The 24,851-nt window shown below is 39.4% G+C and overlaps 1 protein-coding gene across 14 annotated transcripts in view; it reads right to left on the bottom strand.

The window, feature by feature from the left end:
* Positions 1–2,281: 2,281 nt before the first annotated feature.
* The window catches only part of cacna1db (calcium channel, voltage-dependent, L type, alpha 1D subunit, b), a 74,053-nt gene continuing 51,483 nt past the window's right edge, over positions 2,282–24,851 (bottom strand). For 2 of the 14 annotated variants that reach the window (XM_028023280.1, XM_028023252.1), the window contains 30 exons: positions 24,304–24,363; positions 24,156–24,215; positions 21,443–21,549; positions 21,103–21,190; positions 20,835–20,942; positions 20,696–20,748; positions 19,105–19,251; positions 18,706–18,907; positions 18,432–18,590; positions 17,679–17,789; positions 17,429–17,506; positions 16,760–16,843; positions 15,296–15,337; positions 14,400–14,528; positions 13,662–13,727; positions 13,428–13,519; positions 13,171–13,330; positions 12,913–13,040; positions 12,705–12,801; positions 12,500–12,602; positions 12,121–12,222; positions 8,919–9,049; positions 7,469–7,585; positions 6,564–7,003; positions 6,206–6,232; positions 5,589–5,884; positions 5,170–5,282; positions 4,941–5,075; positions 4,086–4,271; positions 3,143–3,436 (listed from right to left, as the gene is read on the bottom strand). In XM_028023280.1, the coding sequence (XP_027879081.1) occupies positions 3,143–3,436; positions 4,086–4,271; positions 4,941–5,075; positions 5,170–5,282; positions 5,589–5,884; positions 6,206–6,232; positions 6,564–7,003; positions 7,469–7,585; positions 8,919–9,049; positions 12,121–12,222; positions 12,500–12,602; positions 12,705–12,801; positions 12,913–13,040; positions 13,171–13,330; positions 13,428–13,519; positions 13,662–13,727; positions 14,400–14,528; positions 15,296–15,337; positions 16,760–16,843; positions 17,429–17,506; positions 17,679–17,789; positions 18,432–18,590; positions 18,706–18,907; positions 19,105–19,251; positions 20,696–20,748; positions 20,835–20,942; positions 21,103–21,190; positions 21,443–21,549; positions 24,156–24,215; positions 24,304–24,363 (3,915 nt within the window). Of the gene's footprint in view, positions 3,437–4,085; positions 4,272–4,940; positions 5,076–5,169; positions 5,283–5,588; positions 5,885–6,205; positions 6,233–6,563; positions 7,004–7,468; positions 7,586–8,918; positions 9,050–12,120; positions 12,223–12,499; positions 12,603–12,704; positions 12,802–12,912; positions 13,041–13,170; positions 13,331–13,427; positions 13,520–13,661; positions 13,728–14,399; positions 14,529–15,295; positions 15,338–16,759; positions 16,844–17,428; positions 17,507–17,678; positions 17,790–18,431; positions 18,591–18,705; positions 18,908–19,104; positions 19,252–20,695; positions 20,749–20,834; positions 20,943–21,102; positions 21,191–21,442; positions 21,550–24,155; positions 24,216–24,303; positions 24,364–24,851 lie in introns of all 14 variants that reach the window. The other 12 variants (XM_028023338.1, XM_028023321.1, XM_028023244.1 and 9 more) reach the window with 11 other exon arrangements.

Here is a 24,851-nt window from a genome sequence, read left to right on the forward strand (position 1 = left end):
TTAATTTTTAATTTCAACTGTTTCTATGTTGTTTCCCCCCATTACTGCTATCCAATCGTAGGAAAAGAACAAATCATATCCTAATCCAGCCAAATATTTTTATAATTAGTTTCAATTTTAATGTGGTTATAAAATACATAAGTCCCTGTTGTTTACGCATGTGTGTGTCTACTGTAGTGAAGTGTGTGTAGCTGCGCACAGCAATCCCTTTGTTTTGGTCGTATCAGTAAAGAAGCCCTTTGATTGCACACATTGCTATTCCACAGCCCAGAGCCGATATCCGCAAGTTATTATAGTTTGGCGGTGCGTAGCAGAACATGCTGTCCGAAGTTGGAGCAAATATTCAGAAAGCCGAGCCTCACGTCATCCTGGAGCTGCGTGGTTCTCTTCTCTCTTCACAGAAGTGTTTGTTTTTGAAACTGCTTTCAGGGAAAAGCTTCACAGAAAACATGCCAGGGCTGAGATAGATGGATGAGCTCACCCCCGGAAAATGTTCAGCATGGAGATTTGTTATACGTGTCCTTCATCACATGTGAGAGCTATTCCACCCGATTTTACATCTGGCCAACAAAAAAAAAAGTTACAGTGTGTGAAACAGCGTTGAAGTAAAAAATGGGTGAGAGTAAAAGAGTCGCATGCCTCAAGATCTGGTCAAACGGTTTACATTTAAGCCTTTTCTCATAATAAACTCAACTCCATCCTTTTGGGATGATTTCTGGGAAAGTGACAAATTGCATATTTTAGGATGCAGGAGACAGCGAAAGCAGTTTTCTTAAACTGTTTTATGATTTTTTTGTTTGGTTTTCAACACAAATCAGTATAAAGGTCAGGCAGGAAAGCACATAGAGTGGAAGGATATGCCTGAGGACAAAGTCTTTAATTATTGATATGTAATTTCCTCTTCAAATAAAAAATAAGAGAACGTTTAACCCTGAACTTTTCAACCTCAGCAGCTTGATTTGAATATAGAGCCCTTTGCAAAAGTATACATGCCCCTTGAACCTTTTCACAATTTGTCACATTACAACCACAAGCTTTGACAGGTTTTACAGGGATATTATATAAAGTAACTGTTAGAAAAATTATCCTCCTGTTCATTTACTCATGAGTTTATTTTACAAGTTATGTTTTCATATTATTCTTTTCATATTATTCTTTTCATATTATTACTCTCATTTTTATATTATATTATATTATTACTCTCACATTATTCTTTTTATATTTACTTAACTTCTCTTTCTTTTGTAGTATATTATTAACTTTGTTTAGGATGGTTGCTTGGAAGCTGATAACGTTAAACATTCATGTGTTATTAGTTCCATATGTAACTGATTAGTTGTGGTCAGTTGCATGCCCTTGTAAGGGCATGTCCATAGGCGGTACAAGAATGTGAAGACGGTTGGTCAATTCTCTGTGTGAAGAAGCCCAACCTCCTTTTTCTATACAATAAAGAGAAATGCAAAGAAAGAACTGGCAGAATTGATTTCAGACAGTGTTTGACAGCGATTCGTCGCGTCTGTTCTCAATTCTCCTATTCTGCAGAAAAGAAATTAAAAGAAACCTAATCTCTGTCTCTGGCTGATTCTTTGCAGGTTATGACAAAATAAACCTATCAGTAACGCATAATAATGAATGAAAACTGTGAGGCCAATATTCTGGAGAATCTGTTTCTGCTGTAAACACAGCTGCGGTTTGCTTCTGTCGAGTTTGTACATGTAGAAACTGAAATACGCCTTTTGTCTTTACCTGCAAGATACCTCAAGTTCACTAAGACTGGATAGAGAGAAACTCTGAACATGGATATTCACGTCATTGTAGCACATAAATATGCTTTGATCTAAGTCATTGCTTATTTAGTGGGTTTAATTGTATTATTATGGCGTCATTAACTTGATGTCCATGTCATGTTCTCATTTTATGTCTCTGTCAGAGGGAAATTTGTGCCAACACACTGACGTTTTTGTCCAGAGTAATGACTCTCAGTTCTGCAAAAACGATTTCACATTCATATCCTCCTCACGATTCTTTTTCCATCCTGCGGTTTCTTCTGCCTTTTGGCAGAGCCTTGACCCTGACCCGTTCATTAGCTATTGTCTTATAAGACCTCATTGTACGCAAGATATAAATAAACCTGACTGATTTTCACCTAACAGTGCTTGACAAATACATTTTTTCCACAACTGGAAACCCATTAACTGACTTCTGGAGGCAACCTGTTTTACTTGATTTTATTTAGGGTGTGTATGTAAAAGGGGTGGAAATCGAATGCACAACATGTAAATGACGAAAACAAATGTATTTTATTCCTTCCTGTTCAAAAATGTGCATGGTTTTGTTGGTCTATCAAATGAAATCACAGTAAACTACACTGAGGTGTGTGGTTCTAATGTGACCAAATGTGGAAAAGGTGAAAGAGGCGTGTCTGCTTTTACAAGGCACGGTCTCAGCTGCTCCTGCTTTGTTTCCATCTAATTCAGATAAGCAAACAAAAATATATGTTTTCATCAATCTTGACCAATAAGGGGTAAAATCACACTTTTTATACACATAAAACGCAACGAATTGCAGGAATCCTCGGAAAAGCAAAGGCCCGATCAGTTTTTGACATCTATACTGCGAACCAGGCAGAAAGATTTAGAAATGCTTAGCCGCCTGAAACTATTTACACAACAATAGAATAGAAGTCTATTTCATTTTCCTGCTTGCGTGTGCAGGTGGTGAGTGGTGGCACATTTGCTTTTGTTGTGTTGGCTCTTCATGGAGTAAACAATGTGATTTACGGCCTTGTGTAATCCTCACTAAAGCCGAGTTATATCATCCTCAGAATCTAAAACCAAAAGTTTTGAAGTTTTATCCAACTGATGTCAATTAGGAAAACAGAAAACAAGTTTTAACGACTGGCCTGCCTTCCTGGAGGCTGGCGTATAGATTCATGTCTCCTGATTTCAATTACAGCAGTTTTTTGTTGTTGTTTTTGTTTCTCTATAACCATGTGTCCGCTTTAGCTGCAATCTACTAAGCAGGAAAAGAAAACAAGGCACTTTGTTCTCACGTTTATCCCCGTTTCTAATTTTCTGTTCTCCGCAGGGCCTGCTGAGATATACGCTAAATAAAACTAGACAGAGTCCGCTGTGAGTTGCTGCTATAGAGAAGTGATGCATATCATCTCGTCCGTTAGGTCCTCCTCACACTTCACAGCCACGTACTGCTCCTCGTCGCTGTAGTCCCTCTGGTGCGCGTCGGCGAGTCGCGAGTCTGAGCTGACGCTTTCCATCCCCGCCACGTCGCCGTTACCCATGCTGCCGTTCAGCAGATTGCTGGCAGCGCTCTCCATCTCGTCGATGGTCATCTCGCAGGCGTCTGCGATCTCGTGTTTGGCCGCTGTCACAAACTTGGGGTCCCTGGCGTATTTCCCGAGACCTTCAGAGATCAGGACCTGAGTGGGATGCAAGAGAAACGGAAGATTATGATAATATTAAAAGACAGATAAAAAAAATAAATAATAATAATCTGATCAGAAGGCGAGAATGTGTGAAAGCAGGAAAGGTAAACCAAGATGGTGGAACTAATTAAATAGCTGAATTATCAAGCTTACTGAGGACGACAGCTGATTGTTAGATGGACAGTCATTTTCACCATTTTATGTAATAAATTATCCTTCAGTAACAATTAAACCATGAGTGGATGATGATAGTAACTGTGCTTTAGGGTGTAGATAGATAAAACCTGTATGTTTTCATAACTACATGGTCCAAATTGACATTTTTAGTCATTTTATAATCTATATGTAGGTGTGAGATTTGACTGGGCCATGCTAACACATGGATATGGTTTTATGTCTTTCATCAATCTGGATGGATGTCTAGGGTTTCTGTAATGCTGGAAGGTGAACCAGACTGATAGATTTTAGACTTTGATAGATTTTTTTCCAGCACTGTCATGAATTTAGCTCCATCCATTTTTCAGTCAACTCAAGAAACACATGTTGCTGCCACCACTGTCCTTCACTATAAGAAAAGTGTCTTTTCAAGTCACCTGCTGACCTGCCCCGAAGCTGAGCAACATTAAGTTACTGATCTACTCACAGCCTCCACCAGACTGCTAGCGCTGCCTCTGTTTTGCAGGAAGTGTGAGCAGCTTTCTGCGGGTAGCTGCAGCCGTGACGGTGAGTGGCTACGGCTGGGCAGGCCGTCCTGGCAGTCGGTGTACCAAGAACTCCTCTTCACGGCCCCAGGGATGCTGCCCACACTGCCAGTACTGCGCCAGTCCACCTGAACACACACATTACACACTTTAGCCTTTACGAAAACCGTAAGGCAACAGCAGAGATTGAGTTTTAATTTTAACAACAGCCAAAAACATAAGTTAATAATATTATTTGGTTTCAATGTATGAATAAAGATGTGATCAGCTTTTGTTACAGTTTAAATTTCTAAACCCACATACATTTTGAATTTCTAAAACTCATGAGTTCCCTGGCTGTTTTTAAGACATTGTTTTCAGGGTATCCACAGGTTTAAGTATGTCAAATTTAAGACTTTTAAAGACCTTTTTAACGCCATCTTAAATTCAATTTAAGACCTAATAGAACTGCAAACCCAGGTACTGGTCAAGTACAGCAAAAAATTTGGAATTTCCTGGGTTTGTTTGTGGCTCTTGGCAGCACTGTTTGTGCTTCTCACACTGCATACGGCTCTATACAAAAATTCACAATAGACGGAAAAAAGCTAGCTAGCTAGCTAGCCAGGGTACATTAGCAGCTAGATACTGGTAGCCTCATCCACCTCAAATCACAAAACGCAATATGGATGACACAAGTCTGACAGGAAATTCCATGACTGAGATGAAAAAGTCCCAGACTTTTTAGACATGTGTGGACCCCCTGATTTTAACATTTCATTTCTACAGCAATGCAGACGGTCGATCAGCGTCGACCAGACCTGTATGAGTGGGGTGTAGCAGGGGCCGCAGTCACGGCTGATGGGGGAGGCGGGAGGTGTGGCCCACGAGCGTAGCGACCTGGTGGGAGACAGACGTGCGATCCTGGCGGCGTCCAGACCGGCTACCGCCATCACCTGAACGGGAGAGAGGAGACGAAACAGGTTTCTATCGGGGCATCAGCCACATTTCATTCGTTTCCAACTCCTCACACTACAGGCGTAGGTGTACCTGCTGCTGCACCAGGTGCAGTGGAAGAGCTGTGCATGATGGAGATGGAGGAGCTTCATCTATGCTACTTCTTCTGCGAAGACACTCAAAGCTGAATGTTGGTGTGTTGCAGGCTTAGAGGAAGCAAGAAGTGAAACTCTTTCAAACTCAGGGTTTTTGAGGCTGACATAGTCAAAGAACATATTATTTATTTTATAATGTCAAATAAAAAAGAGGAAACAATTAAGATTTTATACACAGAATAGTCAAATCAAATATAACATATGCACTGCAATTTACTATAAATTATTTTAAAATATATCAATTCTATAATATTAAGGTACTTGGAGTCAAATATTTAAGTATTTGCAGATCTAAAAAATGTCAATCACTCAAACAGCTTAATGATAAAAGCAATATTAAAGTGAAAGCAGCTGAACCTTGGGGGGATGGTAAAAACCATCTCCTGGGCGACCGCCGGTCTTCCTGGCATATAGGCTGCTTGTCGTCGTCACAGTAACCTTCAGACCCACAGTCGTCCCTGAAATGGTCCAAATCTCCGTCTGCAGCGTCATGGAAGTCCGACTTGGATAACCTGTCCTTGGTAAGCATGATGTCGTCTTCGTGAAATTCCTCCCCACTGAAGTATTCCCCAGACGCCCGCTCTTCATCGCTGTCCCTGCCACCTGGCTCCTCTCGGCGAATGGTCGGGTGAAGCGCTCCGCCATTTTTTGACCTGTTAGCAAAATCGCACAGACGTACTGTAATTTGGATTATTTTAAATTCCACTCATTGTACTGGACCCAGTTTGTTATTTGATTAAGGTTTCTTAGAATCTTTCATCTAGATTGAGCAGAGCCTGGCCAATTCTGGCTTACAGCCCCTCTGCGCAAAGCAAATGCTGTAGAACAAGAGGCCGATTTTTTCCAGGCTAGATTGAGAGCAAAGATGTCAGATTTTATCAGTACGACTCCAAATTGAACCAAAACAGATTTGGCATCAAAAGTTGTGAAGCTGTAAGTTGTATGTCATTTCAGTGGCTGCACTGGATACATACCTAATATAGGCCTCATAGTAGCGCGTCCTGATCCGTGTAAAGAAGGACGAGGCAATTCAGGCAGAGCAATGGAAACAAGAGAAAATGTGAAAGTTTTACATTTTTTTCAACAGATTCAATTCTGGATTTTTACGCAAGAACTGCAATCCGCTTTGGTAGGTACCTTGACGATTGCACGATCACAAGAATTCACTCTACAGAATAAACTGGTCATAATAATTTACCTCTTAGATGTATTTTTCAGTTGAGATCAAAATAATAGTTTTATAAGTCTTAACAATGATGTTGGACTGCTACTATTTTGACCATAGCTGTGAATACAGGTCAACTAAAACATAATGCTGTTTCTGTAACCCACCTTGTGGAGTGGGACTTCCACTGCTTGTTGTGCAACCCCCTGCTGTAAGACGTTGATGTCTTATTTCTTGCTGAAGACGGGCGACATCTCTGCAATAAACACTTCTGCTGCCTCCCAGAGGACATCGAGAGAAGCGAGGGCACGTTGGCGTTGTTGAGGTTGGCGTTGGAGGGTATTGGGGACTGAGGGGAGGTGGAGTTACAGTGAGGGTAATCGTACAGATGAGGGGAATGATGATGGTTGTAGTGGATGGGTGAGGAGTTCATCTCCGTCTCTCCTTCCTTGTCGCTGCTGCTGGCTCTCCTGCAAATCTGAGTGGGCGCGGCAGAGGGAGTGCAGTAGATGGGCAGGATCTGTAGGGGGCGCTGCGTGACGGTAGTGGGTTGGGGATGATCCATGCCAACGTGGTTAACGTGATTCCCAAAAAGGCCGCCGTTGCGCTTTGAGAAAATAACAGCCATTAACAACAAAAAACAAAGACCAACAAACCAGATTACTTGATTGTAAATTGACTAATCCACTTTTTTCTATTTTGAATAGTCTCAACCAACCATCTTATTTTTTACAATCAGACAAAGCGTACATTAAAACACTAAAGGAGACCTATTATGCTTCCTTAAACAGGTTAGCATATGGGCTGTACAAAACATATTCATTACATTTTTTGCAAAAAGTCCTTCGCAGAGTTTGAGTTTTCACCTCATACTCTGAGATGAGGTGAAATCAGTTTGAGCTTCCTTAGGACATCACACATATGCAAATAAGTGCTGTTGGCCACACCCCCCAATTTAATGTTTTAAATGTGAAAATGACTTATTGTCTGTTTGCAAAATATTGCAAACAGACAATATTTTGAATAACAGGCCTCCTTTAGAATACACATGATTTTTATTTGTGTCTTTTACCCGATAAATCTCCTCTTCTTCCTCTGCCGTTCCATCTACAAGCCCCTCCTCCTGTAGGTCACATGATATGGCTCGGCGAATTTCTGGTCCAATGTCGTGAAGGGTGCGCAAGCCGGCCTGCAAAGTACGAACAACTCTAAGATGTGAGAATTATGAATGTAGAGACTAAAACGTGGATTTAAATAAAGTTTAAGGAATAGTTTTATAGTAGGTGTGAGTACTATAACTTTAAAGCTACCGTAAAAGTTAAGCCCGACTTTACAGAATCACTTTAGAAGATTAGGAGATAACAAGCCAAAGAATTACTTTGACAAAAAAGACATTCCTGTGTGGGTGTGTTTGTTCGTCATGGAAAATACTGAGTGTTGATATTTGGAAACCTGCTTGTTTCCTCAGATCTGGCTATGTATTTATTGAGATACTTTATTTTTATTGCCACCGTCTCCAACAATTAATCTGATTAAAGTAATCAGATCGATTCAGTCGTTTCCATGGCTCAGCCTTACTATTCCACAGTACAACCATATAAACTATTTTAATTGAAAGATTTTATTTCTTCTCTCCTTTTAAGGATAGCATAAAATGTTATGCATTAATAAAAAAATCAATACAAAAAATTTTGAAAATTGTATGCCTTTAAAAAAAAAATGATAATAATAATAATGGAAAGATTTGTGACTGTTTACGTTTTGGCTGTACAAAGATTTTTTTTTTAAATGAATGAATTTTCATTAAAATAGTTCATGTTTATTTTATCACTAAGCAAATAAAAATACCAACAAACCAAAAAAAAAATCACAATAAGTATGTTTTTGTGTAATTAAAAAAATAATAACTTTGTGACCCACGAGAAAAAGCACCAAACTAAACGCACCAAAACTACCAAACAGGCCACATGATTGTCAGTCATTATACGGTTTTATTAGCTCATTGTTCCAAGGAATCCCAAATCTGTGCAGCTGATCACTGACAGGGAAAAAGTTTCTCCATCGTGAGAATGGGACATGGTGGTGATTGAGGTTCCTCAGAATCTGTCAAATTTTTTTTCTCGTTGTCACGCTATGTTCAAAAGTTCCTTCTCATCCGCATCAGCAAAGGCAAAAACAAACAAATCTTGTTATAAGACCTAGCCTTCATCATATTCAGTCAATCATATCCTAGTTACCACGGAATAAGTTTAATGTAGAGTATTGTTTTCTATTTGAGAAAATAAATTTAAGAAATTATTTAATGCCCTAAAAATGTTTGTTTCACCTGAGCAATTAAAACAAAATGGAAAATTATTAAAACAAAAACGCATAACTCCACATTTAAATGTACAAAATGTTCTTAAGTGGGACATTTAAAAAGGCACTACATTTAGGAATTCAATTAAATAATGTCATTTTTTTAATTATTTGATTTCTTTAGTCCCCATTTGCAAAAAGTTTGCAAAACTGTTTTTACTCACCTGCAAGGCCAGAGTGGTGTTCTCCCAAGACCTCCTTCCCACCAGACCTTGCTCTTTGCGCCTCTTGAATTTTCTGAAGTAGTCCTGTATCAGGAAGGTGGCATAGAACTTCCCCACAGTTACCTCGTCATCTAAGTGCACAGACAAAACACACCAGAAGCCTCCCACATCAGGACCCAAACACCTCAGCGCTGATATTCTGCTGTAAGCCGAGCCGATGCCAAACACACGACATTCAAAAATACCCTGGAGTCTGAGAGGGACCAGAAATACAGAAATACAGCCTGAATGTGCCTAATGATAATCGACGCCACAGAGTGAGGGATGCCAAATACAGAAAGTGCATGTCTAAAGTTAGAGCCATGTGTTGGGGAATGCCAAGTATGGTCGTGGGTTGGTTCTGACTGGAATCCCATAAAAGAGTTTGTGTTTAAAGATCAACAGGGATTCTTAAACATTTAGCGTAAGATCAGTGCAGGGGTCTGTCATTTTTTTTAATATGTGACCAGTTGAAGTAAAATCCTGCTTTGAGAAGTTTGTGTCCACAGTCTTAACGTGACGCATTCTTACATCGACGGTTTGAAGCAGACAAACCCATCATACACACAAAGCTGGTCAAACATTGATCTTATTTTAAATCCACCAATTCTCCCCAAACATTTTGCACGACCAACGACACGCTTCGCTCGGAAGTGTCTCCAGAGGAGATACGTAGGTAGCTATTTCTAGTTGTGTCCGGCTGACACTTAAAGACGGGGTTTGTCTGTTGTGTTTGTTTCTTATGCTTACAATCTGTGTCTGTAATGAAATATGATGCATTCAGAAATATTAGCAGATTTTAGGCAAAGTTACATTTAAAATGAGAATTCAGGCACAATGAAGAATGCACCTGGATACTGATGTTTACAATTATTGATGCTAACATTAAGCAATAAATCAGTTTTTTTTTCAGAACAGCTAAAAAATCCCAATTTAGTAATCGTTTTGTGTTTGTTTAAAAATATCAGTAAAAGCTGGTATGACTGCTCTCGCACACAGTTGTCCTGTTAATTGTAGTTCTTAAAAATAAATTAGAATTAATTAAATCCTCTACCAGTAGGCCAGAGCTTTATGAAAAACTTAAGACTAGAGGCCAATTAACAGAAATTGCCCGTAAATTGCCCTTTATGCACAAATACACTTATTCATCTCTGAACTATTTAATATTATTAAACACCGAAATGGGGAAACATTTTAAATCCATTCAAATTGTTTTGTACGACTTTCTCCAGTTTTTGTCTTCAAATATATTTGCACTCTAAAGTACTGTCTGTTTGCCATTTAGTTTGGTGGATCCACATTTGCCATTTGTCAGACTCATGCAACCTTTTCAAATTTTTTCAGAACATTTGGGGTTGTACCAAAATGTTTAAACCCGTCTCCAAAGTACTGAACTTATTCTTTGTGTACAAAACACTCCAGGAGGCTAAGAAAACCAATCGTTGTGGACAATTTCACCAGTCAATCAAGAAATCATGCCTGGAACATTCTACTGCCAAATAATTTACTGTGTTTATACAAAGAAAGATCTAATCATTTGCAAATGCATTTTAAAACTCTCCTGTTGCTTCATGTCATAGAAAAAGACAATTTGTCCGTCATGAATTTAAGAGAAAAAAAAGTTGATTTTTTTTGTTTTTATTACATTTCTTGGAGCAACATAATCTGCAGCAGGAAGCGCATGCAACAGCAGAGCACGGGGAAATCAGAGTCGGATCTACACTATCAATCATGACGGTTTGCAGAATGAACAAAGGATGTTCACCCCGGAGGAAGCTGTGACTACAAGCTTGTTCTATTTGCCATGCAGGGAGGCTCATCAGGTATGAGTCTGATTCCTCAGATAAGCTGTTGCTGAAGCAGAATGGGGAGCAGAGCGGAAAAACAAAACGCAGCTGAATCACGGTGGGTAGTAGAGTTCCCTTCAAAAGTTGTTACCGCCTTTCTTTGACCCTCTTATTGCCAGAATGGGGTCAAGCAAAGGTGACACATGGAAGTGGACGCTTTAGGATGGAAGTGTTTGTTACTTGAATAGCTTGAGAAGAAAAAGCGTCTCTACCTCACCTGAAACAACCAGAAAGAAACTTCAAGAGGCTCTGCTCAGAAAAAGAACCAATAACTACTGCAGAAATTAGTATGAGTCCTGTATTTTTAATTTACACTTAAGATAAGCCTTATCTTAAGACAAAAATATCAGTAGTATTTCAATTAGATATTGTAGTGTAATATGTGCCTTAAAGTTTTAAAGTTACTCATTAAATTCATAGTGAGAAGAGTACATTGGTTCTTTTTCTGTACAGAGCTTGTTGAAGTTTTTTTTTTTTTTTTAAAGAGGTATCACTAGTTTCATGCCACCAGACCAAAGCAGAACTACTCCAGAGAGCTCAGGACGGCAGAAAGAGAAGAAAAACAATGCCAGCAACTGAAAGCAGAGAAAGCTGTGGAAGAGAGACACTTTGCAAAAAAAAACAAGCATAAGCAAAAGAAAAGAGAAAAAAGAGAAAAGGATTCATAAATTAAAGCACAAAAACATGCAGCATAACTGATTCTGACTAACTAAAGCAAACAAAGTGTGGAAGCCGCAAAAACTACTCAGACACAGGAAGTCACTTTTAAGCAGAATAACAAACATGGAGAAGTTCCAGACACAGCAGATTTCTAACAGTAAACATTTAAGAGACGAGCTACAATAACCAACAATAAATATATCCAAGTAATTTGGAGCTTTTGATCAATTAAATGAACCCTTATTTTTTTTATACAGAATTGTAAATGCCCAGAATTGATAAGGCGAGCGGTCAAACAGACTATTAGGATTGTGGGTTTAAAAATGTGTGGTTTCTCTGCAACACGCAGAGCTGTTAAATAATTATTACTGAAGGTATGTTTCTTGAGCATGTATTGAGAAAATTACAGAATCAACAATTAATTTTAACTAGTGACCCACATTTTATTTAAAAAATAACATATGAAAGTTGTTTGCTTCTGTTTCCTTTAATCATATTGCGTTATATTTGTTACTCCCCATTCAATGAATGTCATTTTTGTTCCTAACAAATACTCTGTCTATTTAAAATTTCTTTCAGCCCACATTTCACACATTTGTATGTTTTTACTTGACTGGGTCTCAGAAAGCGTTTTCCTGAGTGTAATGACCACTGACCGCCTGCAGGAGGCACTACTTGATCCAGCAGCTTCATGCTGGTCCTCTTCCAGATCTTCTTGATTACAGCTCTCAGCTCCTCGTTGGCTTGCTCCAAGTTACCTTCAGAGATAGTGAAAATGTTACAGTGGTAATAAATGAGTTAAAGTTACGAACACCGTCTGATGACAGACTCCCAGCTATTGAATTGGGTGGAACTGAACTCCCTCTGGTGGCATAACATGGATCATGCATCTTTCTAAATGAACAACATCATGACCTCTAACCCAACAGTTTTTATATTTGTTGTTATTGTTCTGCCATGCAGCAATAATCAATGAGAAAATAAAATAATAATAATAATTTTGCAGGATTTTGACAACCTGAGCTGTAGACTCACCCTCAGTCTTGATCTTAAGGGCGGTGCGGACTAAAGCAAACAAGGTGGCGTTAAACATGACGGTCCCGTCACTGTTGAGCGGCATGTTCATTGCCACCAGTCGCTGCAGCAGAATTCAAACTTCATATTAATTTAGACGCATCAGTGTAAAGGGAGGAGGGGTTTTTTTCCTGCAAATATGAGATTGTGAGTTGTATAAACCCACCTTACAGGCGACTCTGTGAGGACAGAGTTTGCCAAAGCCCAACGGAGGCTGGATCCTCCTCAACAGGGTAACCACATCAAGATGTTTAATCCTACCCCTAAGAACACATTACGTGAAAAGGAAAGGCTTTAACAGGTTCCAAGAATTATCAAAAAAATAAACATTCAGGAAAAAATTTTAATCAAAATGTTGGTTTTTTTGCCCTTACTTTGCTTCAGGATCATATTCAGACCATATCCTTTTAAATTCATCCAGATGGTGAGGGCCAAGAATGGACCAATCACGAGTCAGATAATCAAAGTTATCCATAATGACCGCAACAAAGAGGTTGATAATCTGAAACAAGAACATCCAGTATTTTTTTAACCATTTCATCAATTGCTTTGCTGTGAAATCTGGTTGACTGTTTAGGTCTGTGGTAAACACATGACGGGCAATGGAAATGGTGAGACGTCCAGAGGAGTACCAGGAAGGCGCAGAGCATGTAGAAACTGATGAAGTAAATTATAGCAAAGTTGCTGCCACAGGTTTTCTCCTCTCCCGGGTTGTAGTCGGACTCCGAGTCGCACAGCTTCCCCGGCAGACAGGCCAGCATGATCTCCTGCCACGCCTCCCCCGTAGCACATCTGACACAGGATAAGAAAAGTGACTTACACAGCTGCTACACATATTTACTTAGCATTGATAATGATTGTGCCAACCAAAGTTGCAAAATGTGCAAACCTGAACAGCATCAGGACGGCTTGGGGAAAGGTTTGGAAGTTGTTGTTGCGGTTGATTTGGGTTCCGTCCACCATTGCTATTTTTCCAAACACCTAAAAGCAGAATCTGCTTAAGTAAGATTCAAAAGCTACAGTAACAGATAGGATCTTTAAAAAAAATAGGGTATTTGGAACTAGCCATGTAGAGGATGAGAAAGTTTTTCCAAACATCTGTCTACATGTCAGACAAGGTTACCTGCATCCCGATGACAGCATAGATGAAGAACAGCATGGCTATCAGGAGGGCAACATATGGAAGAGCCTATTGTGGAATAAAAACAATAACAAGTATTATTGAGTTTCTTTTCTGCAGCGTATATCAAAGTTGTTAGAGTTTTTGGCTAAGCAAACAAACAAAATACTATGAAGTTACGAATTTAGACACAAATTGCAGAGATATTTTACATGGCTGGACACATGATAACAGCTTTGTAGCAATAAGCATTCCTGCTAATCTGCGTAGCTATATTTGACTTTTACAAGATCCTAATGGTTTTTCAGAAAATAACTCCTTTTAATTATTTGTATAACCTAGGAAAAAGTATTGACTTCCTTTTGCATTCACCTGAGGATTGTTGTAATTTCAGTGTACTGGAGCTGAGGGAGGGTTTAGATAAGAATACAGCGCTCCTCCATTTTCAATGTGTCAAAGGATTTTGGTCTTAATCTTAAACCTGAGCCAGAAACATTGGTTTCCAGACTGCAGGTGAGAAACTCTGTGACAGTCTAACTCTGTCGAATTAGCACAGAGCAGACTAAGCAAACACTGAGCTTCGTTTGATTGCAGGATATTTTTTTTGTTTCTGCGATAGCAGCTCATGTCCACGATTTTCTCTTCTGCTACATTTGCATTATATTGTTTCTACGTCACAAACAGCACTGATTGTGAGATTGCAAATACTTTTTCACAACTCTGCATGCTCTGAGACTTCACCTGGAAAGACTTGATGAAGGTCCACAGCAGAGTCCTGATTCCTTCCCCTCTGCTCAGGAGTTTGACCAGTCGCATCACCCTGAACAGGCGGAAGAAGGTGATGGAGATGCGAGCGCTGTCCTCTGTGTTCTGGATGTGAAGAGGAACCAAGACACCAATAAGCAAACGGCACTAGCTTGTGCCGCAGTATTTGGGGCTTCGCATTACTCATTTATTCATGCAGTCAGTGACACATGCACCCATTCAATATGCATGAATGAACTAAAAATGAGCAAAAAACCAACAAGGAGGTGGATCCAAAAGCTGTTAAGTATTATTGTCCTGCTTTATGACAACAACCAACCTGCATGCAGTCTTACTGAGAGTTACACCCCATAGCATTAACAGACCTGAATGACTTACACACAGTGGCTGATTAAAACAGACAGAATATCCCAAAAAATACAGGCTAAACAAACCATGTCTTAAAACTACAACATGAGGATTAGCCTGGCTTTGAACTAGACAACCATGTCACACTTAAACAGAAATGGTTGGCAATCTGTCTTTAAGGACTTTAGTCAAACATTTGTAATGTATAACAAAAACCATCTCTGTGTGCCATCATGCCATGCGCCCGGACAAGATGAGATGCAGGGTCGAAGTGGAACTTATGCCAAAATGCAACAAACCAGAGAGAGCCATAACAAGACTGTGAGAGTGAGGAATACCGACAATTCAAACACAAACTGTAATACTTAACTTACAACAATTTCTATAATTCATAAAAGCATCTTATTGATTTTTAAACAATCTCTTGACAAAAACTGTCACAACAGAACGATGTGGATGCTTTTGCTTTCAGATGACAACAGAGGGATGATGTTCTTGACAAAAGAGGTGGGGCTTATTCTTACCCCTGGATCCTCTATCACCTTGACAACAGGAATGGCTGCCGACTTGAAACCAGAAGTCTAACGTTAATTCGAGTTGCAGCTGCACAGCTTCAAACCATTCTTCACATTTTTACGCTACTTTTGTTTTCTGCAACATCTTTTCACATACATGACAGGCAGAAAACTTTTACAAATTATCTGAGAGAACTTCATCAGCAATGTAATGCTTCTCATGCAAAAGCTTTGACACATCTAGAGGAACACCGAATATGTAAAAATGCCTTGTAAACACTTTTATTCCCCTTAAACCTTTTCATACTTTGTCATTATGCACTTAAGTATACTTCACTGGAATCTTAGACCAACACAAAATAATGCCGTGAGGTGGAAGAAAAATAATACATAGTCATTATTGTTTGTTTTTACAAATTATGTATTATTTATCTGTATGTAGGGGACACAGCAATAGTGTGGAAGAATTTGTTCTGTTAAGATTAAACTAAAATGTAACTTTTTTTTGTCACTATTTGTGCCATAAGACTTAAACTGCACATCATCCCCATGGAGAAGCATGATGGTGTCAATATCATGATGTTGGGATGCTTTTCTTCAGGATGCAGGCCAGAGTTGGTAAGAGGATGGATGGAGCTATTTTCCTTCTAATTAATAATTATACAGCACTTGTAGTTTATTATGTCAGATTCTATTAAAATCCTATTAAAAAGTCTGAGGTTGTAATGTGACAAAAGGTGAAAACGTTAATGAGGTGTGAGCAACCTTTACAAGGCAGTGGATTAAAAAAAAACCACATGCAAATCACAACTTATGAGTAAAAACATTTCATGGGGTAAAAAATGTGAAACAAGACCCAAATTATGTCCTGGCTTTTGGTCAATAACTAACCCTGCTCTATGTGTCATGAAAGGCAGGCATGCTCTGGTGAAACATTCACAATTCTTTCTGTAGAATTTGTATTTCTACACTAACAATTGTCTGCAGTGTGTTTATTCCCCCCAACCACTCACTCAGGATAAACCAACATTTAGCTGCGGACAGGCTGGAAGGAAGCATGAAACCAGCGCTAACATGAGTCACAGACCAGGACGTGGAGCGATCTTGCAGCAGCAGCAGCAGCAGCAGCAGCGCTGAACGTTGTTGCTTTTTGAAGGGAATGCAAACAAAAATGCTGATAGCAAGTAAGACAGTTGAGCTCAGCTGCATTCTAAGACAACTGTTCAAAAGAAAAACAACATGGAGTTTGAACAGATGCGCCAACTACTTATTATCGCCTCTCTTTTTAAAAAAAAACAAACAACTGAAGTGGATATCTACTGTACGTGTATGTGTGTAGAATCTGTTGCTAACGTTGTGAAAATCCAATGAAAACAAGAAGAAGGTTGTGTTCTTGAATGCAACTCTGATGCTAAAACAAGGCGCTCCTGCAGGGAACGACACAGAAAAGACGTGTGAGAGATGATTACTTACATTGATCTCAGTGATGGCAATGTCAACCACGCTACCCACAACAATTAAGGCATCAAACGTGTTCCATGCATCAGCAAAATAGTTCTGCAAGCACAGGCAACAGAGACACACAGAAAAGAGGATAGACAGAGACAAAAAGCAGGTTGGAAGAAAAGGTAAGAAAGGAAAGACGTTTGACAGATAGAAAGTACATCAAAAAGTTGAGCTTCAATAAAACAGGATGAAAGTCAGAGTCCTCCTGTCAGAGTTTGTGGGAGCCTTTAAAGTTCAGACAGCAGTTATTGTCAAAAATCCTTTTTTGTTTGTTTACATGAATGCTGAAGCTAAAAGAAGGAAACAGGAACATAGAATAAATCAAAAACATTTTTGGTTTCATAAGTATGGTTTCTGTCACTGAAACTTTTGCTTTTTACAGTGACCGACAGTGATTGTCGGTCACTGTAAAAAATATTCAGTGTCGGTAACACACTGAATATTCACGTGAAGGTTAAAGATTCTGACACACAAAAAGCCTTTATGTTTACATACTGGCCCACACAAAGATAGGACAGGAAGGAAAGGACAGGAACAAGGAAACAGGTTTAGGAAGGATTCAAAGGAGAAAAGCAGCAACATCTGGAGGAGCAGGAAGAAGGGCTGACAGAGCTGCGCAGTCTGACGTCTTTCTACCTGGCTGAGTATGATGTCGACTACACTGCCGATCACCACTAGAGCATCGAAGACATTCCAGGCGTCCCCGACATAACCCTGAATATTTGACATACACACCCAGCAGGGGGAGGGGGGGCGGAGCACAAGGGGAGGGAGCATGAGGTACGAGGAAAAGGCAAAGTGAGGGTTGAACATCAGACTATGGGGGGGGTGAGTATAAAATGTTTTCTAACAGGAGGAAGCAGAGGGGACAAGATGAGACACTTACTCTGGGTTTGAAGGCAACGAGCTTCAGGATCATCTCCACTGTGAAGACTCCTGTGAAGACCATGTTGAGGATGTCCATGGCGTAGTTAAACAGATGAGACTGGCCATGGTGCTGAGGGGAGATAAGCTGACCATTAGAAGCATTCATTTGACATAGTTACAATCACAAACTGACCAATGCAAACGCAAGCACTGAATTTTTTAGGAAACGGTTTTTGTTTTTATAAATTTCACAAAATGTAGAATGTTCTTTTTTTTTTTCAGCCTAAAACAGAAAAGTATATTCTTCTGTTAAAATGACCCAGTACAAGTCCAGATCTTATTTTTGTCTCAAGACATAGAAAGCTGCTGGTAGAGACATCATCCAAAAGACTTGCAGCTTTGATTACAGCGAGAAGTGGCTCTACAAAATGTAACTCGTGCATGATGAATACAAATGCATGTTGGAACAAACAACTGCATTTATATGGAGATTAAACATAAAATGACTGTCCACCAATTGGATTACTTCTAAAGTCAAAAGGGTGCACTGGAGTTTTATTTATGAGAATCACAATAACCGGGGCAGCATTGTGAAAATCATGTAACTTTTCCTTTTCTGGTTCATAATGTGTTATTTTGTGTTGGTGTGGCACAATGAAACCCCAACGACAAATAGTAATTCTTATGGTGGCAATGTGACAAAATGTGAAGAAGTTCAATATTAATTCAAGTGTTTTAAATTAGGATGATAAATCCTACCAGGAGAACTTACCTGAATAGCCAGACACAGCGTGTTGAGAATGATCAGGACAAACATGACGTACTCAAAGCCAGTGGAGTTGACCACGTACCAGAACTTGTACTGGTAGGGATTTTTGGGAATATAGCGGCGCAGAGGACGAGCTTTCAGTGCGTATTCCACACACTGGCGCTGTAGCGGTGTTCAGGGTGTTGCCAAGGAACAGACAGACAAACAGACTCGTGAGCGAAAACTAAAAGAGAGTTACTGATTCCTCTGAAGCCGATCTTCTTCAGCAGCCACCGACCTGGTTCTTGTCCAGCTCGCAGTTCTTGTACTCCTTCTCTCCCTGCTCCTGGAAGGTAACGATGACGAAACCAACGAAGATGTTCATCATGAAGAAGGCGATGATGATGATGTAGATGATGAAGAAGATGGAGATCTCGATGCGGTAGTTGTAGATGGGGCCCATGTTCTCCCTGTTCGAGTCGATGGCCTTGTACAGCAGACTGTGGGGACAAACATGATCCAGTTACAACACAGAACACAACCTGCTTTATTCACATAGATATTCCCCTGTGACACATCAGCAATAACTAGATGAATACACGTATTTAACAGCGCATTAACAGTCACCATCAGCTTTGATAGAGCTGTAGATATGACTTTGCTTAGGTTTTTGAACCGACAGTGGACCAATACTCACGTGGGCCAACCCTCAAAGGTGGAGACGGTGAACAGGGCCATCATGGCCATGAGGACGTTGTCAAAGTTGAAGTCACTGTTGTACCAGATCCTCTCCTTCACCATGGGCAGAGCCGTGTCCCCATTGTTGTAAAGAATGTATGTCCCCCTATTTTAAAAACCATCTTTAGACACTTAATGTACAAACACAACACTGTCCAAATCTTTTAAACTTCTCCTTGTTTTTTACTATCTGCTTCCAGGCAGCAAGATATTCTTAGAATATTTTACGATGGCTTTGATAGTTTTTAAGCTTTCTGAAGGTCTTTCATCATACTTGTTTCAACTTTGGCTGCTTGTCTATTCATTTCCTCTATTTTCCTTTGACCTGAATGTCACCACATGTCACAGACAAGTGTGAGGGTAGATAAGCAGAGGACAAGTAAAAAAAAATGTTAAGCTTAAAAAACAACTACAGCACTTAAATGATCTTATCTTCAAAAACATATCAATTTTCAAATAACAAAATTTGAGCAAAGACCTGAGTGTCAGAGTTCCGGTGTGAGAGCGTGTGCATGAGAGTGCGAGTGTTGCATCTTCTTTCAGCGAGGATCTTCGTGAGGAGTCTGTGGAGCCAGCGCAGGTGAAGCTGATCTGTCTCATCAGCGTGCTGGAATATAGGAGCGGCAGAACCCTTCAGTCTTCGCTAGATGGTTAACGCATACCGGTAGTCACTCTGGCCTCACCTGTTGATCTTGTTTCTAGAACTTTGTTGTGCAACTCGTAGCGACTAGCTCTCTGTGTCCTGTTCGTTGTTTAAAGAATTTTTTGTCTTCTCTTTTCAAGAACTTGCCGAGAATACCTGCCTGCCTGCTCCGCCGTTTCCACCGACGCCCTCTCGCTCCAACCACCCGCGATTCCGCCTCGCACCCGCCCTAGGCACCGTAGCACTCCCTCGCACCGGACCCTGGCACCTCACCCCCACGCTCTGAAAGATCCACGCCAAATGTAAGAAAGTTCCTGATTCTTCCTCCACACTCTCTCACTCCGAGCCCATTATAATTCAACTCTCGTTTCAGGCCACCTGGTCGGGCGACCCTCGCCCTCCTGCCGAAGTCCAGAGAACTGAATATAATTTGTCCTGTTGTAAATAAATCACTTACCTTTTCCATCCAGCGTGTGGTTTCTGCATGTGGGTCCGCAAACCATGACACTGAGACCTGAACGATTCATTAGTCCAGCTGATAATCTAATACAATTGTCTGCTGTTCAGGAACACTGACAGCCTGTATTATTTAAGGACTTTACAATAAGACGTTTAAAGGTCCAATTTAAAATCGATTCTTTGCCAAGTTCCCTTGACCATGTACCAGGACAGACCTTGACTTTAGCTGCCTTTTATGCCTGAATACTTAATATGTAAGAATTTTTTGAGTGTTTTTTTTTTTTAAAATTTTTCAAACAAAATACATTAAAACTGTTTCTAATAAAACACAAAATTATTATGCTAACAATTAGGCAGGAAAAGAGCCAAAAGCAAAATCATATCTTGCTCCTTGGAAGCAAAAGCGAAGTTAGAAGCTGCGACCCAGAAAGAGATGAGAAGAACTAACTTGCACTCATCTGGGCTGGACTTTGCATCATCTGTGCACCGGTAGAATTTACCCTAAAAACAACAAGGGTAACACATCAGGGTTTTATGTAAAATAATATTATGGCACAAATTTCATGCCTGGCTTTGTGCTCTTGTACCTTGAAGAGCTGCACTCCGATGCAAGCAAACATGAACTGCAGGAGGGTGGTGACAATCATGATGTTGCCGATGGTTCTGATGGCCACAAATACACACTGCACCACGTGCTGCAGAGGGACCAAGTTATGAACTGTCAGTTCAAATACACAGCTGCATCAGAAGCAGGGCCACAGGCATTCACAGAGACACTAAGAACACAGGGAGAACCAGACACACTCATGTGGAGAAACACACAGGCGTCAGGCCTCACTGAGTGTTTGTTTTTACTTTCAGGCCTTTGGCTCTGTTGATGGCCCTGAGCGGACGGAGGACCCGCAAAACACGGAGGATCTTCACCACTGAGATAGCAGAGGACCTGCGGAGGGTGGTAAAAACACAACAAGTTGAGATAATCTGAAATACTACTCGACAAATCAAGTAACCTTGTCATAATCTATTCTGATTTTCAGGACCAACATGAGAGAAGACACGTTCATGTTCAGCTACAAGAAATATCTTTAGCTAAAACTCAAACTACTCAAATAAACCTACTGACAACATTAGGCAAAAATGTGATTTTCACCAAGAAAAGCAAATCATTTATGCAGAGAGAAGGGAGGATACATACTGAATACCAAAGGAGACGAGAGACACGCCGACGACCAGCAGGTCTAATAGGTTGAAGTAGTTCCTGCAGAACGCCCCTTTATGCAGGAACGCTCCAAATGCCGTCATCTAAACAAGTAAGAGAGAAATATTACACCAAAATTTACACACAAACACAAAGCAGAGAAAACAACAGCTTGACCCAGGCTTATTTTTAAACTTAAGAAACAGTAAACAACTTTTTTTTAAATTCTTACATATTTTATCTGCGGTTGGATAAAGCTGTAGTATGTAACTTTTATAAATAATATATTTTTTACATATTTGTCGAAACTGTCACAATGTCTTGACAGTATGGTTTGAGACAGATAACTCAGCTCCTTTGCCTTCTCCCTGTGCTACCAGTGCTAACTAAAAATAACCAGTCAGAGCCAGGAAGCAGGTCTTAGTGCTGTCAATCACTGTGTTATGTGGTGCTACTCATCCTCCCTTTCCTCCAGTTACATAATCTTATTTTTCAAGCACATTTAGTATATTCCACTTTTTTTTTTATTAGGTTTATTCCAAACTGAATGTGAAACTGAGTAACTGATTTTTTTTTGTCACCACTCATTGTATTTAGAATAATCTAAATGAATGTATCGTTGATTATTACAATTTTATAATTAATCCTGTAACCAATTGCAGCAAGCAAGATATACCAAGTTAATAAAAAGTTATACTATTATACTACAATCTAATAGTTTTAAGTTGTTTTTTAGGGAACATTTTAACAAGAAGCCACATAAAGTTCAAAAGATCCACTCTGCTGATTTCTGCAGGTTTTTGAAGCATAGAGTGAACACAGTACAGTGTTGCTACAGCTGTTGCTACACATTGCTGGTCAGCTGAGCCAATGAGGGATACTACACTTTAAAAAAAAAAAGAAATTTGGCTATTGGAAATTGTTTCTGGTTGGGAAACTACAGTTCTGTGAAATAACATTTGCAGCCTCAAAGACTTCCTTGTTTTTGCTTTTTTGATACCCTGATGGGTTTCACATCATACAAATTCTATTATCAGACTGGGATAATTTCAATAAATACTAAAACAGTTTTCAAATTATGACTTTTTTCTATTTATTGAGGATAATTTCCCTTGTTGTTGAATCTTGAGTTAACTGTGATTAAGAGTTGGGGTCAACCCCTGTGTTATCTGTAATATCACTGTTTCTGTAGCAGCATTTTTTTCCCCATAAAGTAGTCAGATCATGCTGTACTTTTTTCACACTTTAGTGTAAATACTGTGAAGCCTTGAAATTTTTGAACAGGTTTAACATACAGTGAAAATTTCATTCTGGTCCATGCTTTATCCACTTTGCTAAACAAATGCATTTAAATTGAAAACATACAGATATGCATGCATGTGCAGTTCTGCACGCACACACTCTGACAGACACATGTGAGCTACAAACAATGCAGAATATTGACACATGACAAGCAGAGCAGAAGTCCTTACATTTATTCACTACACAGATTAATCCTAACACTGCAACACACACATCCTGTTTTGGGCTACTAATCTAAAACCTTTGCAAAGGAGAGTTACCTGACATGCAGCGAGAAACGAGATGGGGGAAAGGACTGAACAGTAACTGTGATTACCGTAGATTATTTCTGAATGTTGAATCATTAAATTTATTATCTGGAGAAATGCTAAGCAAAAAAAACCAAAACATTGACTCTAATATTTAGTCAGGCGGTAAAGTAATTCAGTGCTACTTCATTGTTACAAAAAGTAAAAAAAAGATAGAAAATTTTAAAACTACTATAATTTACATTTTTTTGTTCGTTTTTTTTTAAACATTGAAAACTGTAATGTTGAATTACTGAAGCGATTTTATTCTGGAGATCTTTACTTACTTCTACACTTGATAAAGATGTAAACATCCTGAAAATAAATGTATTTTCCTTCAAATATTCTCGTAGTCATTAATTTTTCTTAATAATGATTAAAATTAAATCTTAATTTGAGACAATAATTGGAACAAATACCACATAAATGTTTAAATTTTTTTGCAACAGTGGGAAAATGAATCAGACTCTCAACAATTTATCCTGTGGGGAGCATATACTGGAAAATAAATGTGCCTGTTATAATTTTCGTAGCACATCATGTCATTTTTAAACAGAGTATCTGGAAACTTTTAATTAAACCTCAAATTTTCTGATATGTATGATGCAACAAAAAGTATTTTTGGCCATTTTTCTTTTCCATTAAAAAATAGCTACTTGTTTAAACGTGTGCTACTGTCACAGTGATTTTGTTCTGACATTAACAGGCTAGTAACTGGAAATGCTCGAGATATCGCTGTGACATATCGAGCTATCACAGAGAGGTCGGTGTAAGGAAGACAAATTAATCTCTAGAACTGCAGCAAAAAAAATCTTGCAGTCACCCAGTCTCTATTACTATTAACTTAGTTCAGTGATTTTGTGCACATCTTAATCAGGGGTGTTAATAATTGTGGACAGCGCTGTGGCTAGAGATGATTAGGAAACGTTGGCCATAAAGCAAATCATGTTTTTGACAAACAAAGGGGCAAAAACTGACATAAAACGTGTCGTAGTGCTGTGACGACAAAACGAGCAGGCAGCCATTACTTTCCTAACATAAAAATAAAACGACGGGAGGAAGGACATTTGCAGCAAGCTGAGAGGTGCTGTTGAGGCGGCACGACAGTCGCCGTTGTTTACCTTAATAAGGATCTCAAATGTAAACATACTAGTGAAGACATAGTCTGCATAGCCTAGGATCTGAGAAGGCAATCAGAGTGACATAAGCACGCAGGGTTACTGAAGCTCTACCCAACACAGCACAGCACAGCACACACAGGACATTTACCTTCAACAGGATCTCAACAGTAAAGATTGCGGTGAAAGCATAGTCAAAATAACCAAGTATCTGCAAAAAGCAATGCACAAGTTCAAGTCATTGCAGGTCAACACACAAAGTGGTCTATTAAACACTTGTTGCTGAAAGATAATGTTGTTTAGACACATACAAAACAGAAGCAAATCTCCACAGAGTGAAGCTGAACTGGGTAACATTTGAATGTAGAAGCTGTTTTTATGATCAATCACTTCATCGGTCATAGTGTAAAGGATAAAGTTTGGAGGTAGCAGTTTGATTTTAGTTCCCGTCTGGAATTAATGTTGGGAGGAAAGGTCTGTGCAGTGATTTCAGGAGAGACAGACTTACTTTCTCCAATGCACAACACAAAACCCCAATGTTATTCATGACGTGTTCCTGTCACAAACCACCTGACAGGTCCTCGGACAGTCCGTCATGGTGGAATCGGCTAATAATACCTGTCAGGTCCAATCACACCTCACTGGCCTCTCTATTCTGGCTTTTTAGGATCAAATTAAATTCTTGTTTTTAAGAGTTTT

The sequence above is a fragment of the Xiphophorus couchianus genome, chromosome 1, assembly GCF_001444195.1.
Source record: "Xiphophorus couchianus chromosome 1, X_couchianus-1.0, whole genome shotgun sequence".
NCBI lineage: Eukaryota > Metazoa > Chordata > Actinopteri > Cyprinodontiformes > Poeciliidae > Xiphophorus > Xiphophorus couchianus.